Raw genomic sequence first — 16,737 nt, 5'->3', positions numbered from 1 at the left:
GAGAAAAAGAAATCCAGAAAATCACATTGTAGGATTTTTAATGAATTTATTTGCAAATTATGGTGGAAAATAAGTATTTGGTCAATAACAAAAGTTTCTCAATACTTTGTTATATACCCTTTGTTGGCAATGACACAGGTCAAACATTTTCTGTAAGTCTTCACAAGGTTTTCACACACTGTTGCTGGTATTTTTGCCCATTCCTCCATGCAGATCTCCTCTAGAGCAGTGATGTTTTGGGGCTGTCGCTGGGCAACACGGACTTTCAACTCCCTCCAAAGATTTTCTATGGGGTTGAGATCTGGAGACTGGCTAGGCCACTCCAGGACCTTGAAATGCTTCTTACGAAGCCACTCCTTCGTTGCCCGGGCGGTGTGTTTGGGATCATTGTCATGCTGAAAGACCCAGCCACGTTTAATCTTCAATGCCCTTGCTGATGGAAGGAGGTTTTCACTCAAAATCTCACGATACATGGCCCCATTCATTCTTTCCTTTACACGGATCAGTCGTCCTGGTCCCTTTGCAGAAAAACAGCCCCAAAGCATGATGTTTCCACCCCCATGCTTCACAGTAGGTATGGTGCTCTTTGGATGCAACTAAGCATTCTTTGTCCTCCAAACACGACGAGTTGAGTTTTTACCAAAAAGTTATATTTTGGTTTCATCTGACCATATGACATTCTCCCAATCCTCTTCTGGATCATCCAAACATAGCAAACTTCAGACGGGCCTGGACATGTACTGGCTTAAGCAGGGGGACACGTCTGGCACTGCAGGATTTGAGTCCCTGGCGGTGTAGTGTGTTACTGATGGTAGGCTTTGTTACTTTGGTCCCAGCTCTCTGCAGGTCATTCACTAGGTCCCCCCGTGTGGTTCTGGGATTTTTGCTCACCGTTCTTGTGATCATTTTGACCCCACGGGGTGAGATCTTGCGTGGAGCCCCAGATTGAGGGAGATTATCAGTGGTCTTGTATGTCTTCCATTTCCTAATAATTGCTCCCACAGTTGATTTCTTCAAACAAAGCTGCTTACCTAGTGCAGATTCAGTCTTCCCAGCCTGGTGCAGGTCTACAATTTTGTTTCTGGTGTCCTTTGACAGCTCTTTGGTCTTGGCCATAGTGGAGTTTGGAGTGTGACTGTTTGAGGTTGTGGACAGGTGTCTTTTATACTGATAACAAGTTCAAACAGGTGCCATTAATACAGGTAACGAGTGGAGGACAGAGGAGCCTCTTAAAGAAGAAGTTACAGGTCTGTGAGAGCCAGAAATCTTGCTAGTTTGTAGGTGACCAAATACTTATTTTCCACCATAATTTGCAAATAAATTCATAAAAAATCCTACAATTTGATTTTCTGGATTTTTTTTCCTCAATTTGTCTGTCATAGTTGACGTGTACCTATGATGAAAATTACAGGCCTCTCTCATCTTTTTAAGTGGGAGAACTTGCACAATTGGTGGCTGACTAAATACTTTTTTTCCCCACTGTAGCTAATGTTAAGTTGCAATCTACTGCTGATTATCTACCAAGCTAGCTACTTCAGGGTAAGCCTTATGTGTACCAATTCTGACTTGTTATTGTTTATCAGTGTATAACACAGACAAGCTGAGAGGAGAAGTCAGTGTGAGGGCATGTTGCAACAGGACAATGAAAAATAACGGGAGAAAGCTAGGACAGGATTGTTAAAGTTTTGCAACCAGTTTAAGTTCAGATGTTAGTATAAAATTTAAATGTTGGAAATGTGGGGCAATTACATGGTAGATTCTAAAGTTAGACGAGCAGCATTAGGTTCAAATGAATGACAGAAACTATTGAAGAAACACAAGATCTTTTCAGGGAAAGCATATTTTAGACAAATATTGTATTTTTCGTCTTCATCGCATAATGAGGGCACTTGTCGTGACATCGCTTGTAGGCTTGTATGATGTAGGGATTAGGTCAAGAGTTGTCAACACACAAAAATAAGACAGTTGTGCCCACCAATGAAGTAGTGAACAAACAAATGAAGAACAACAGGTGACGAAATGACAAGGAACAGATTATTGATTACCATTCAATTGAATATCAAGTGACAAGATGATAAGGAACCGATTACTAATGAATAATAGTGAACTGCAATTAGGTGAAATACTAAATGAAGAACCAATTAAGAAAAAACAACTAGGTGATAACTGAAGAACCAATTCAAACAACAATTAGGTGATATAATATTAAATGTACTGATTAAGAAAAAACCTAAACCAGCATATTAATTCACAACTGGGATATCAAGGATAAAAAAAGACTGTCAACGTCAGTGTAAAATAGGTTGTAGCAGTCATAAGGATATTAAATCAGCAGAAGGCAAGGCAGGTTGACGAGCTCAGAGTGTAGATCTATTTACAGATCTTGGTGATCCAGCAAACATTTCAACAAGATAGCATTCTCCACTAGCGGGAGTTTGGAGAGCGCAAGTGGAGAGACGTACATGATGGGTTTGCGTCTCACACCTCCTTGGCCCATTTTTTCACAAGAGCTGTACACTGGTAGTTGCAGAGCAGGCATGCCAGTGAAGAGCCGGTTAATGCTTCCTGCAAAGGCTAGGGAGATATTGGTGTCAAACAACTTGTTCGATTTCACCCTTCGAATGACTCTTTCCACATGGATCCTAAGCCGAGCGATCTCTTGTGTCAGATTAACTTCTGCTGTAGGCATTTGGCTCTTTTTTGACAGGAATGGAGGACGGTAGACCTTCCCTGGGGGCTTTCATTGTGCAGTGCGATTTGTAGATGGAGAACATCTCACTTTGCAGCAAAAGACAGGGTGGTGTCTGACACCTGAGCTCGGTGCAGTCAACAATGACCTGTCTGTCTGGGTAGCTTTTAAATTCCTCCGGCAGGTTGGTCTTCACTTCCTCTTGTGACATCCAGATAGTAACTGCTCCGGGCAGGGTGTAGAGAAAGCTGGCCCAAGTGATGATGATCTGTAGAGGGATGTGAAACCGCTGGCTCAGGTCTCTGTAACCCCAGAGCGAGATGTGTGAGAAAGAGGAATAGCTCATCCACTGGCTGCAATGCCTGTCTCTGTAACCCCAGGCAACATATACACTGTGAACTCCAAAAGTATTTGGACAGTGACAATTTGTTTTGTATTTTTGGCCCTGTATTCCAGTATTTTGGATTTGAAATGATAATCCTAAATGAGTCGTGAATAATGATGAGTGAGAAGGATACAGACGGGTCAAACATCACACCCCCAAGACAGGTCCCCTGTAGCTCAGTTGGTAGAGCATGGCGCTTGCAACGCCAGGGTTGTGGGTTCGTTTCCCACGGGGGGCCAGTATGAAAATATATGCACTCACTAACTGTAAGTCGCTCTGGATAAGAGCGTCTGCTAAATGACTAAAATGTAAATGCTAACCTCCTCTGTTATTAGTAATGGTGAGAAGTTAGCATGTCTTGGGGGTGTGATGTTTGACCCATCTGTATCATTATTCAAGACTATCCGTAATCATGGTAGCTTCCACATTCATGTGAAAGTGTTTAGAAACATATTCTATTCTTATTTACAAAAAAAAGTGACAAAATTAATCATTTACCATTAATTTCTATTGGACACAACATAATCTGAAACACAAGCAAAACAAACTGCAAATGTATCTAACAAATTTGATGTACGCATTGAGTTCTAGGAATATGGGACCAAAATACTACACTTTTGACTACTTTATTGTACATAATATTAATCTGTCCAAATACTTTTGGTTCCCTAAAATGGGGGGACTATGTACAAAACGTGCTTTAATTTCTAAATGGTTCATCCGATATGGATGGAAATACCCTCAAATTAAAGCTGACAGTCTGCAATTTAACCCCCATAGTCATTGTATAATTTCAACTCCAAAGTGCTGGAATACAACAACAACAAAAAAAATACTTATGGAGTTCACTGAATATATATAAGTAATTGATTAGTTCGATGTAATTGATGTACATTATTATCACATAATAGTTGTTCCTTTTTATAGGGCCTGCACAGCCATTTTGTAATTGGCAGCAAAAAAAATACAAATCACCAATGTACTGTTCAATCGCTTTAATTTAACATTGTATTTTAACATACATTACCTTTTTTTAAAAAGTATTATTGATATTAATTAACACAATGTTTTAACTATACTGAACAAAAATATAAACGCAACATGCAACAATTTCAATGAATTTACTGAGTTACAGTTCATATAAGGAAATAAGCCAATTTAAATAAATTCATAAGGCCCTAATCTATGGATTTCACATGACTGAGCAGGGGCGCAGCCATGGGTGGGCCTGGGAGGGCATAGGCCCACCCACTGGGGAGCCAGGCTCAGACAATCAGAATGAGTTTTCCCCACAAAAGGGCCCTTCCTCAGACGACATAGCCCTCCCGGAGTAGGCTCCACTATGTCTTCAGGAAGAAAATGCCTGCCACAGACCTTGGAGATTTTGCCGATGGTGAAGTTGTCTCGTCGGATATTAATCACCCACTTCTTTCGTAGCTCATCATCAGCAGGGAAAGAGTGGAATGACAGACTGGAGAATTTGGCAGAGGAGCTGCACAGCGACACACAGCAATGTTCTGAGGAACTGACCTCTCTTCTCTGAAACTTGACCCTATCTTTCTTCATGGGACACGTCTTGATCCTCTTCATGGTGATTTTATTCTCCAACAGCTAACGACGCTAGCTAACGTTACCGTTAGTGCCGGTTGCCTTCGTTGGCTAACGTTAACAGTTGAATTCGAAAATACATTTGAAGAAACTAACTAGCTAGCTAGCTAACTAACGAAACACACAACACTATTATACTATACTACTTATACTACTATTATATACAAAAAATATCTTAAATATATGTACAGTATATACACGATACTTATAGCATTGCTAATATATGACCAACGGCTAAAAACAGGAAGTAGTTCGCCGGAAGCAGAATGCCGTGAACCTGTATAACCCAGAAATTGTTTTATGATGTTGTGCAGGTATCCCATTACAACCAACAACCCCAGAGAGAAAGTCAGAGGGCATGTATCGATTAAGGTAATTTCCATCTCAAACTAGTTTTATCGTGAACGTGGGCATTCTACTTCACAAGAAAAGATTTTCGCAGAAACTACAGTATAAGCCCTGCTACAACAGGATACTGAAACCAACAAGATACTGAAACTAACAATGTACTGAAACCAACAAGGTACTGACACCAACAAGGTACTGAAACCAACAAGGTACTGACACCAACAAGGTACTGAAACCAACAAGGTACTGACACCAACAAGGTACTGAAACCAACAAGGCACTGACACCAACAAGGCACTGACACCAACAAGGCACTGAAACCAACAAGGTACTGAAAACAAGGTACTAAACCAAATAACTAAAACCTACAAGCACTACTACAAAAGAAACGTCACAGTATTCAGGTGAGAGGCATGAGGTAAAAATAAGCCAACAGGTACCCTGGCAGCCAAAAACATCCAAACACCATTTTGTAACTTGCTTGGTGTAGACTCAGTGCCAAACCTCAGCACCCCAGCAAGGTTGTTTGGTAATGACTCACCCCAGTCAGGGTGTTTGGTAATGACTGTGTTTAACCTTGTTGTACTCTAAATGGCCTGTTGTTTGTCCCCATGCCCTCTGGCTGTGCAGCAATGTTCCTTCCACAACATCAATCTTCATGTTCATATTTATGCCCATCCAGTTACAGTTGTCATATGGACTAGCTACAACTTTCCCTTTAGCTCAGTGCTTGACTTTGACTGAAATAGCTGTCAGTACTCATTTTGAGTGCCGGTACTGTTTATTTTTAGGTGCAGGAATTTCAGTGATCTCCTGCCCAAGTCAATCACTGCTTTAGCTAGAATGTTGCTGTTCCCATGGTTTCATTACATCACCTTCCTGGTGTAATACCCAGAGTTCAAATGGAAAGTCTACAGGCAGTACCAGTAGCGGTTCGTGCCATTCAAGATTAGGGAGGACAATATTTGTTTTAATGAGCATGGTCTCATTTCTACTACAGTATAATGGATGACTGTAATTCATATTCCATTCACCCAGCTCAATGTGACATCAATAGGTATATTCTACTACATGATAGTCAAATTTGCCCTATATCATGAGGTTGATACAATCTAGCTTACAAATGAAAGTTTGAGAGACAAATTGGAGTAATCAAGGTGACAGACAGTGACACATTGCCTACATCTAGCTGATCTGGGGTGTAATCATTAATCCAAACAATAATTTATATTGGACAAATTCAGGTAGGTCTCTCCCCGTTTCCTTCCGTTTGCTTCCGTTTAAGAAACATTTTGCAACAGAATTGGCGGAATGAATATACCCCTGATCACCCGCACACACAGATCACATTCATAGCAGCTACATAAAACAGCATCATCATTTTGCCTATTGTATAATTTATTCTCGCATCTACGCGCTCTCCTCCTCTCACCTTTTCCCTTTGCTTTTGGACTTCAGGTTATAGTCAACAAACTAGAACTAATGCGTTCGTAAACCCTCAATCCAATCCATGTGTACAATCACACAGTACAGTGTACAGTAAGAAGTTTAGCAGTTACACCGGCGGGCCATGTGGCAATAAATTAATAAAACCGAAAGCTTACCTTGACTTGGAAGAGTTGCAGTGTTGGATAGCCATAGCCAGATAACTAACATACATATCATTCCTCTCTGTTTATGTCAGGTTGTTGAGCAGACTAAATTGTAGCTGCATTAGCTAAGTGAAAGGTAAACTAAGAAGAAGAAAAAATACAATGAAATATGTCTCTTTCTCTCTCTCTCACTTTATCTGCTGCTTCTCCTTAATTTTTGAGGAACATAATTTGTTTAGAACTGTTCAACTATTGTCTTTCTCTCTCTTGAGTAAACTACTCACCACATTTTATGCACTGCAGTGCGAGCTAGCTGTAGCTTATGCTTTCAGTACTAGATTCATTCTCTGATCCTTTGATTGGATGGATAAGATGTTAGTTCATACTGCAAGAGCTCTGATAGGTTTGAGGACGTCCTCCAGAAGTCACCATAATTACTGTATAAGTCTATGGAAGGGGGTGAGAACCATGAGACTTCTAGGTTTTGTATTGAAGTCAATGTACCCAGAGGATGGAAAATAGCTGTCCTCCGGCTACACCATGGTGCTACCTTAGAGGGTGCTGTTGAGGCTACTGTAGACTTTCATTGCAAAACAGTATGTTTTAAATAAGTTATTTGGTGACAATATATTTAGTATAGTTTTATCTAAAAATATAACTTTTTTTATGTTTCACTATTTTTATTTTTATGAAATTCGCTGAGGAGGATGGTCCTCCCCTTCCTCCTCTGAGGAGCCTCCACTGGCCAGTACCCTGAAACAGGAGGAGCTTCTTCCTGGTTCTGTCCTGATGAAGATGCCCAATGTTGTCCATCTAAAAAAAAAAAAAAAGCCATTGATATCTAACAGTGTGGGTTCATTTTGTTCACGGCTTGACTTATCCCATGGGACCCTACTGATCCAGTGATGAGTTGCCCCAAGCCAAGTCTCAGCCAATCCCTTCCCAGCAGACCTAGATCATAATCAGTCATCATTTCAGCTCTCAAGTGTTGCATGGAGGGGCGATGAGCGCTTTATCATGGATCTAATACAGAACCTAGCCATGTTAAAGACATTTTAATCCACAGTGAAGATGTTGAAGGCGTGTTGTTAAACCAGGGGTTGTGTTGACAGCAGGGCAGAGACAAGGGGTGGTATAAGATCTTATCTCAACAGTCCCCTGCTGTTTTACTGCTCACAGTTACAGATTACAGCATCTCAACAGCCCTCTGCTATTTTACTGCTCACAGTTACAGATTACAGCATCTCAACAACTGTCTGCTGTTTTACTGCTCACAGTTACAGATTACAGCATCTCAACAGCCCTCTGCTATTTTACTGCTCACAGTTACAGATTACAGCATCTCAACAACTGTCTGCTGTTTTACTGCTCACAGTTACAGATTACAGCATCTCAACAGCTGTCTGCTGTTTTACTGCTCACAGTTACAGATTACAGCATCTCAACAGCTGTCTGCTGTTTTACTGCTCACAGTCACAGATTACAGCATCTCAACAGCTGTCTGCTGTTTTACTGCTCACAGTTACAGATTACAGCATCTCAACAGCTGTCTGCTGTTTTACTGCTCACAGTCACATATTACAGCATCTCAACAGCTGTCTGCTGTTTTACTGCTCACAGTTACAGATTACAGCATCTCAACAGCTGTCTGCTGTTTTACTGCTCACAGTTACAGATTACAGCATAAATCAGGCCCTCAGTATCACAGAGTTGGTATAAACAGCATCCATGTTTCTGTTTCTCAGTCTCTCCATTTTTTGTGTACAGAAGTTTGGGTGGAGGGTTAAATTAGTGTACTATATGGTAGAATGTCTCAATAAAGACCATTAAAAGTCTCTATCTATCTATCTATCATTTTTATGGTTCCCCTATGGCAGATGAACGCAGTGACATTTGTGGAGACGATTGTAATTCATTAGGTTTTCCTCGGGAGAGCGAAATGACACTTGTCACTGGAGTCACTGACTGACTGACTGATTAACTGACTGACTGATTGACTGACTGATTAACTGACTGACTGACTGACTGACTGACTGAAATGTCAAACCATTCTTAAAGAGTGTGTTTATGTGAGTGCCCTGTCTGCCATAGTTGTATAGGAGCTCTCTGTGGTTCTGAATAGTTCCTGCTCCTCTCTCTACTACGCTAACTCTCCTTTCAGCAGGAAATCATGACGGATGATACTTCCCCCTGAAAGTGACAGCCCCCCCCTCCCCCCCCCCCTCCCCTGAGCTACTGGGCTGTGGCCACAGTACCCCTTCCTTTCTGTATTGTTGTTGTCTCTCCTCGTTTCCCAGTCTCTCCTCACAAAAACAGCCAGCCAGCATACTGGATTAAATGAACTGGAGGTGTCACCTGCAATTTTTCCCTCTGTGTGTTTTTCCCTTGACCTTGTTACTGGTGGGAAGTCTGGGATTTGTTTCTGTTCTTACCACTCTGCTCTTACACACACGCATGCGTGCACGCACATACAGTGGGGAGAACAAGGATTTGATACACTGCCGATTTTGCAGGTTTTCCTACTTACAAAGCATGTAGAGGTCTGTAATTTTTATCATAGGTCCACTTCAACTGTGAGAGACGGAATCTAAAACAAAAATCCAGATAATCACATTGTATGATTTTTAAGTCATTCATTTGCATTTTATTGCATGACATAAGTATTTGATACATCAGAAAAGCAGAACTTAATATTTGGTTCAGAAACCTTTGTTTGCAATTACAGAGATCATACGTTTCCTGTAGGTCTTGACCAGGTTTGCACACACTGCAGCAGGGATTTTGGCCCACTCCTCCATACAGACCTTCTCCAGATCCTTCAGGTTTCGGGGCTGTCGCTGGGCAATACGGACTTTCAGCTCCCTCCAAAGATTTTCTATTGGGTTCAGGTCTGGAGACTGGCTAGGCCACTCCAGGACCTTGAGATGCTTCTTACGGAGCCACTCCTTAGTTGCCCTGGCTGTGTGTTTTGGGTCGTTGTCATGCTGGAAGACCCAGCCACGACCCAACTTCAATGCTCTTACTGAGGGAAGGAGGTTGTTGGCCAAGATCTCGCGATACATGGCCCCATCCATCAGCCCCTCAATACGGTGCAGTCGTCCTGTCCCCTTTGCAGAAAAGCATCCCCAAAGAATGATGTTTCCACCTCCATGCTTCACGGTTGGGATGGTGTTCTTGGAGTTGTACTCATCCTTCTTCCTCCTCCAAACACGGCGAGTGGAGTTTAGACCAAAAAGCTCTATTTTTGTCTCATCAGACCACATGACCTTCTCCCATTCCTCCTCTGGATCATCCAGATGGTCATTTGCAAACTTCAGACGGGCCTGGACATGCGCTGGCTTGAGCAGGGGGACCTTGCGTGCGCTGCAGGATTTTAATCCATGACGGCGTAGTGTGTTACTAATGGTTTACTTTGAGACTGTGGTCCCAGCTCTCTTCAGGTCAATGACCAGGTCCTGCCGTTTAGTTCTGGGCTGATCCCTCACCTTCCTCATGATCATTGATGCCCCACGAGGTGAGATCTTGCATGGAGCCCCAGACCGAGGGTGATTGACCGTCATCTTGAACTTCTTCCATTTTCTAATCATTGCGCCAACAGTTGTTGCCTTCTCACCAAGCTGCTTGCCTATTGTCCTGTAGCCCATCCCAGCCTTGTGCAGGTCTACAATTTTATCCCTGATGTCCTTACTCAGCTCTCTGGTCTTGGCCATTGTGGAGAAGTTGGAGAACAGGAGGGCTTCTTAAAGAAAAACTAACAGGTCTGTGAGAGCCGGAATTCTTACTGGTTGGTAGGTGATCAAATACTTATGTCATGCAATAAAATGCAAATTAATTACTTATAAATCATACAATGTGATTTTCTGGATGTTTGTTTTAGATTCCGTCTCTCACAGTTGAAGTGTACCTATGATAAAAATTACAGACCTCTACATGCTTTGTAAGTAGGAAAACCTGCAATATCGGCAGTGTTTTAAATACTTGTTCTCCCCACTGTATACACACACACAGCCATGACATAGCCCTGTGAGGTCACCAGCCGCAGCAGCAGCAGGGGATTGTGGTCCTAACAGAAGGGTGTTGTTGAGGGAAGTGTGGGGTAGGAGGGAAACTACACAACCCTTACCAAAAAAGAAACATGTCAAATTTGCAGTTTCACATATTGAGCTTAAACTTCACGTGAAACCATGTTTTCACATGTATTAAGTTCACATGTTAACACCAACTTTTCACATATGAGAAGAAAAACCTGTTTTCACCTCAAGTGAAGATCGGATATGCAGTTTCACATGTGAAAAACGTTCTCATGTGAAACTCACGTTTACATGTGGAATTGCAAATCAGTCACATGTGAAAGTCAAATTTGCTGTTTCACATGTATAATATAATATGCCATTTAGCAGACGCTTTTATCCAAAGCGACTTACAGTCATGTGTGCATACATTTTTACGTATGGGTGGTCCCGGGGATCGAACCCACTACCCTGGCGTTACAAGCGCCATGCTCTACCAATTGAGCTACAGTACATGTAAGGTAACTTAGCCTACCTAAGTATAATAATTCAAGTGTGTTCAAATTAATGATTTGTTATTTCTGAGCCATCCATTTGGAGATTTACTGCTGCAGGCGCACACCTCTCTTCTTCATACATTGGTTGGTGACCGTCGGAATAAGCCCAGTGAAAAGAACTAGCGCTCCATGTCTCCTTATTTATCCCCATTAAAATGTTAGAATTAGCATTGTCAGAGTTAATCAGTTCATTCAAGTTAACTTTTTTTTTTTACTGCTAAAAACAAACATGCAATGTCAAAACAAGTTGACTTTGAGGTAAAAAATAATAATTGTTTATCAATTTAACTGATTTTCTAACCGTTACCTTGGACAAAATCAAAACGGCAATATTCTTGTAATGTTAAATTATGAATTTGTCATTAATCATAACTAATCCTGCGATAAACTCGATTACATTTTTGAATAATTTGACAGTCCTAGTTGACATTAAAAAGTGAAAATGCACATGGAAAGTGTAGCGGACATGGTTCCTCATGGTCACGAAGCCTGCAACTTCAAAATTAGTGTTGCCCCTCTTGGTTGAATGGTCAAGATGTGATGTTGGCTTCTCCTGTGGGAGACTCGGATTCCAATCTTGACAGTTACAAAAGCACACATGTGAAACATATATCACATGTGAAATGTTGGGAAACGACATGTGTCTGAGTCGTGAAAAATGAAAGTGAAACTTCACACATGTGTTGCGCCGGAGGGGATGGCTGCCTTTTTATGGACTCTTAACCAACCGTGCTATTTTTTTTTTTTTTTTGCATTGTTTGTAACTTATTTTGTACATAATGTTGTTGCTACCGTCTCTTATGACCGAAAAGAGCTTCTGGTCATCAGAACAGCGATTACTCACCTTGAACTGGAAGAAAGAAAATTCTGTAATGAGTCGGACGAGAGGGATTTGCTCCAGACACCCGACAGGGCCCTCATCCCCGTCATTCGCAGTAGAAAGAAAAGGAAATATCGCGGAAGGAGATCGGGGTGCCTGGTAAGGAGCTGGCGACGAGCGGCTAATCTGCCTTTGCCATCAATACTATTGGCCAACGTACAATCGCTTGATAATAAATTGGACGAACTACAAGCACGTATATCCTACCAACAGGACATTAAAAACAGTAATATCTTACGAGTCGTGGCTGAACGACGACATGAATAACATACAACTGGCAGGTTATACACTGTATCGGCAGGATAGAACAGCAGCCTCTGGTAAGACAAGGAGTGGCGGTCTATGTATATTTGTAAACAACAGCTGGTGCACGATATCTAAGGAGGTCTCGAGGTTTTGCTCGCCTGAGGTAGTGTATCTCATGATAAGCTGTAGACCACACTATCTACCAAGAGAGTTTTCATCTATATTCTTCGTAGCTGTCTATTTACCACCACAAACTGATGCTGGCACTAAGACCGCACTCAATGAACTGTATACAGCCATAAGCAAACAGGAAAATGCTCATCCAGAGGCGGCGCTCCTAGTGGCCGGGGACTTTAATGCAGGGAAACTTAAATCCGTTCTACCTAATTTCTACCAGCATGTTAAATGTGCAACCAGAGGGAAAAAAACTCTAGACCACCTTTACTCCACACACAGAGATGTGTACAAAGCTCTCCCTCGCCCTCCATATGGCAAATCTGACCATAATTATATCCTCCTGATTCCTGCTTACAAGCAAAAACTAAAGCAGGAAGCGCCAGTGACTCTGTCAATAAAAAAGTGGTCAGATGAAGCAGATGCTAAGCTACAGGACTGTTTTTCTAGCACAGCCTGGAATATGTTCCGGGATTCTTCCGATGGCATTGAGGAGTACACCACATCATTCACTGGCTTCATCAATAATTGCATCGATGACGTCGTCCCCACAGTGACTGTACGTACATACCCAAGCAGAAGCCATGGATTACATGCAACATCCGCATTGAACTAAAGGGTAGAGCTGCCGCTTTCAAGGAGTGGGACTCTAACCCGGAAGCTTATAAGGAATCCCGCTATGTCCTCCGACGAACCATCAAACAGGCAAAGTGTCAATACAGGACTAAGATCGAATCGTACTACACCGGCTCCGACGCTCGTCGGATGTGGCAGGTCTTGCAAACTGTTACAGACTACAAAGGGAAGCACAGCCGTGAGCTGCCCAGTGACACGAGCCTACCCGACGAGCTAAATTACTTATATGCTCGCTTCGAGGCAAGTAACACTGAAACATGCATGAGAGCATCAGCTGTTCCGGATGACTGTGTGATCACGCTCTCCGTAGCCGATGTGAGTAATACCTTTAAATAGGTCAACATTAACAATGCCGCAGGACCAGACGGATTACCAGGACGTGTACTCCGAGCATGCGCTGACCAACTGGCAAGTGTCGTCACTGACATTTTCAACCTCTCCCTGTCTGAGTCTGTAATACCAACATGTTTCAAGTAGACCACCATAGTCCCTGTACCCAAGAACACTAAGGTAACCTGCCTAAATGACTACCGACCCGTAACACTCACGTCTGTAGCCATGAAGTGCTTTGAAAGGCTGGTCATGGCTCACATCAACACCATTATCCCAGAAACCCTAGACCCACTCCAATTTGTATACCGCCCCAACAGATCGACAGATGATGCCATCTCTATTGCACTCCACACTGCCCTTTTCCACCTGGACAAAAGGAACACCTACGTGAGAATGCTACTCATTGACTACAGCTCAGCGTTCAACACCATAGTGCCCTCAAAGCTCATCAGTAAGCTAAGGACCCTGGGACTAAACACCTCCCTCTGCAACTGGATCCTGGACTTCCTGATGGGCCGCCCCCAGGTGGTAAGGGTAGGTAAGAACGCATCCCCCACGCTGATCCTCAACACGGAGGCCCCTCAGGGGTGCGTGCTTAGTCCCCCTCCTCTACTCCCTGTTCACTCATGACTGCATGGCCAGGCATAACTCCAACACCATCATTAAGTTTGCTGATGACACAACAGTGGTAGGCCTGATCACCGACAACGACCAGACAGCCTATAGGGAGGAGGTCAGAAACCTGGCCGTGTGGTGCCAGGACAACAACCTCTCCCTCAACGTGATCAAGACAAAGGAGATGATTGTGGACTACAGGAAAAATAAGTGACAGAGCACGCCCCCATTCTCATCGACGGGGCTGTAGGGGAGCAGGTTGAGAGCTTCAAGTTCCTTGGTCTCCACATCACCAACAAACTATTGTGGTCCAAACACACCAAGACAGTCGTGAAAAGGGCACGACAAAGCCTATTCCCCCTCAGGAGACTGAAAATATTTGGCATGGGTCCTCAGATCCTCAAAAGGTTCTACAGCTGCACCATCGAGAGCATCCTGACTGGTTGCATCACTGCCTTGTATGGCAACTGCTCGGCCTCCAACCGCAAGGCACTACAGAGGGTAGTGCGTACGGCCCAGTACATCGCTGGGGCCAAGCTTCCTGCCATCCAGGACCTCTATACCAGGCGGTGTCAGAGGAAGGCCCTCAAAATTGTCAAAGAGTCCAGCCACCCTAGTCATAGACTGTTCTCTCTGCTACCACACGGCAAGCGGTACCAGAGTGCCAAGTCTAGGTCCAATAGGCTTCTAAACAGCTTCTACCCCCAAGCCATAAGACTCCTAAACATCTAATCAAATGGCTACCCAGACTATTTGCATTGCAAAAAGTTTACATACACCTTAGCCAAATACATTTTTCACAATTTCTGACATTTAATCCTAGTAAAAATTCCCTGTCTTAGGTCAGTTAGAATCACCACTTTATTTTACTGCTGCTCTTTAATTATTTCTTATTTTTATTTCTTATTATTTTATTTTTTATTTTTGGGGGTATTTTTTTGGTATTCTTTCTGAAAACTTCATTGTTGGTTAAGGGCTTGTAAGTAGGCATTTCACTGTATTCGGCGCATATGACAAATAACATTTGATTTGATTTGACTCACATGTCTGTTTTTCCCATGTGACATGTATGTGAAACGTGACATGACTGACTCATGAAAATGTAATGGTTTTTTTTTCGGGCTCTCTCTCTCTATCTCTCTATTCCTTCTTCCACCTCTCCATTCCTCTCTCCCCCAGCCCTCTTTTCATTTCTATATCCCTTGCTCTTCTCTCCACCTCTCCATTCCTCACTACCTCTCTCCATTCCTTTCTCCCTCCCTCGCTTAGACTAGTGGGGAAACTGACAATCGCTAGCTGTTTTCCTGGTGGGTTGGAGAGAAATGATACCCTAATACCACTTATTACCACACACACACACACACACACACACACACACACACACACACTCTCTGTACTATCTCTGATATCAGCCCTCGTCTCTCTCCATGATGTCTGGTGATGTCCCAGAGATAATATCACACAAACACAAGGTCAGCTTGGCCCTTTGGAGTGGCTATTAGGGGGAGATTTGTCTTTCCTCTATAGTATTAGGCTTGTAGCTGGGTTTGATGTGATCCCATTACAAAAGATTTTCAGATGAGTATGATTATCTGTTCATTCTCTGAAATGGACTTATCTGTTGAAAGGGGATGTGAATCATTTACGGGAGATAGGCTTCTTAGATGATATCTGTATTACCTCATTTAAGTAGGTGGCATGTTCCGGCCCTTAGATCTGCAGGGAATTCAATTTCAAAGTATGAATGTCATAGAATATTATAGAATTCCCTTAGAAATGTTCCTTTCCAAGAATAACCGCTGTTCAATGCACTCCACACGTGAGCACACTGCATCATATAGCTGCTAAGCAAAGACTAGTAACAAAATAAAACTTAAAATATGCTATTCTGTTCTTCTGAAATACATTTTCCTATTTGCATAATGTTTCTTAAGACCTGCCAAAACAAAAATTATATAATGGATTTAACGCTTGAATTGTGGTGTTTTTTGTTTTTACATATAGCCTACAGTAACAATTCAGGAAATGTAAAATTATTTGAGGTTTAAAAAGGCTTCTGAAGTTTGTAATTTCCACTTTGACATTTCAGACTTGATTTTACCTTATGAAAAATGTATCAACCCCTACAAAAATGTCCATTCATTACTGCAGGATTATTTTCCTGCTGTAGCAAACGGGCTGAAATTAAGATCCTACATATGTAAGTTCTTTGAATTTTGTTGTTGTTGTTGTATTCTAATGTTACCTTCATAAACACAAACAAAGTATTATTTTTCCGATAGCATATATCAAATGTATTTATTAGCCTGTTAGAAGATTGGCTTAAAGTGGGGTCCTTCAAGGCCCGGCATTTTAGTGTTTAACGGAAGCTTTCCACTCTCCTTTTTTTTCCCTCATCGAACGGAACAGCACTCTTGGTTTGGTTGATTTTCCTTTGGCTGAACGGACAACATATTTTGTTTGCGTTTCCTAAACTGTGTGACTAATGTGTGAATATCCCCCTCCATCTCCTAAGTGAATGGAATGGGAACGTGTGTGTTTATGCGTGAGTGTGTTTGTTGGTGTGTAAGTGTGTGAGTTGTCATCTCCAGCAGACTGTGACAGAAGTGGTTGATTTCATTATGAGATGCTATCAAATCATGGCTGCTTAAACCCATTACTGCT

The 16,737-nt window shown here is 42.3% G+C and overlaps 1 protein-coding gene across 1 annotated transcript in view; it reads left to right on the top strand.

The window, feature by feature from the left end:
* Positions 1-5,443: 5,443 nt before the first annotated feature.
* Positions 5,444-16,737, top strand: part of LOC311149498 (A-type voltage-gated potassium channel KCND3-like) — a gene marked incomplete at both ends in the record, with an annotated part of 66,323 nt that continues 55,029 nt past the window's right edge. The window contains one exon of the mRNA XM_084186686.1: positions 5,444-5,448. Coding sequence (XP_084042812.1) covers positions 5,444-5,448 — 5 coding nt within the window. The remainder of the gene's footprint in view (positions 5,449-16,737) is intronic.

The sequence above is a fragment of the Coregonus lavaretus genome, assembly GCF_964263955.1.
Source record: "Coregonus lavaretus genome assembly, chromosome: 22".
NCBI classification, from domain to species: Eukaryota; Metazoa; Chordata; class Actinopteri; order Salmoniformes; family Salmonidae; genus Coregonus; species Coregonus lavaretus.
The sequence above is the reverse complement of the archived record's forward strand: the minus strand, read 5'-3'. Positions and strand labels throughout refer to the sequence as shown.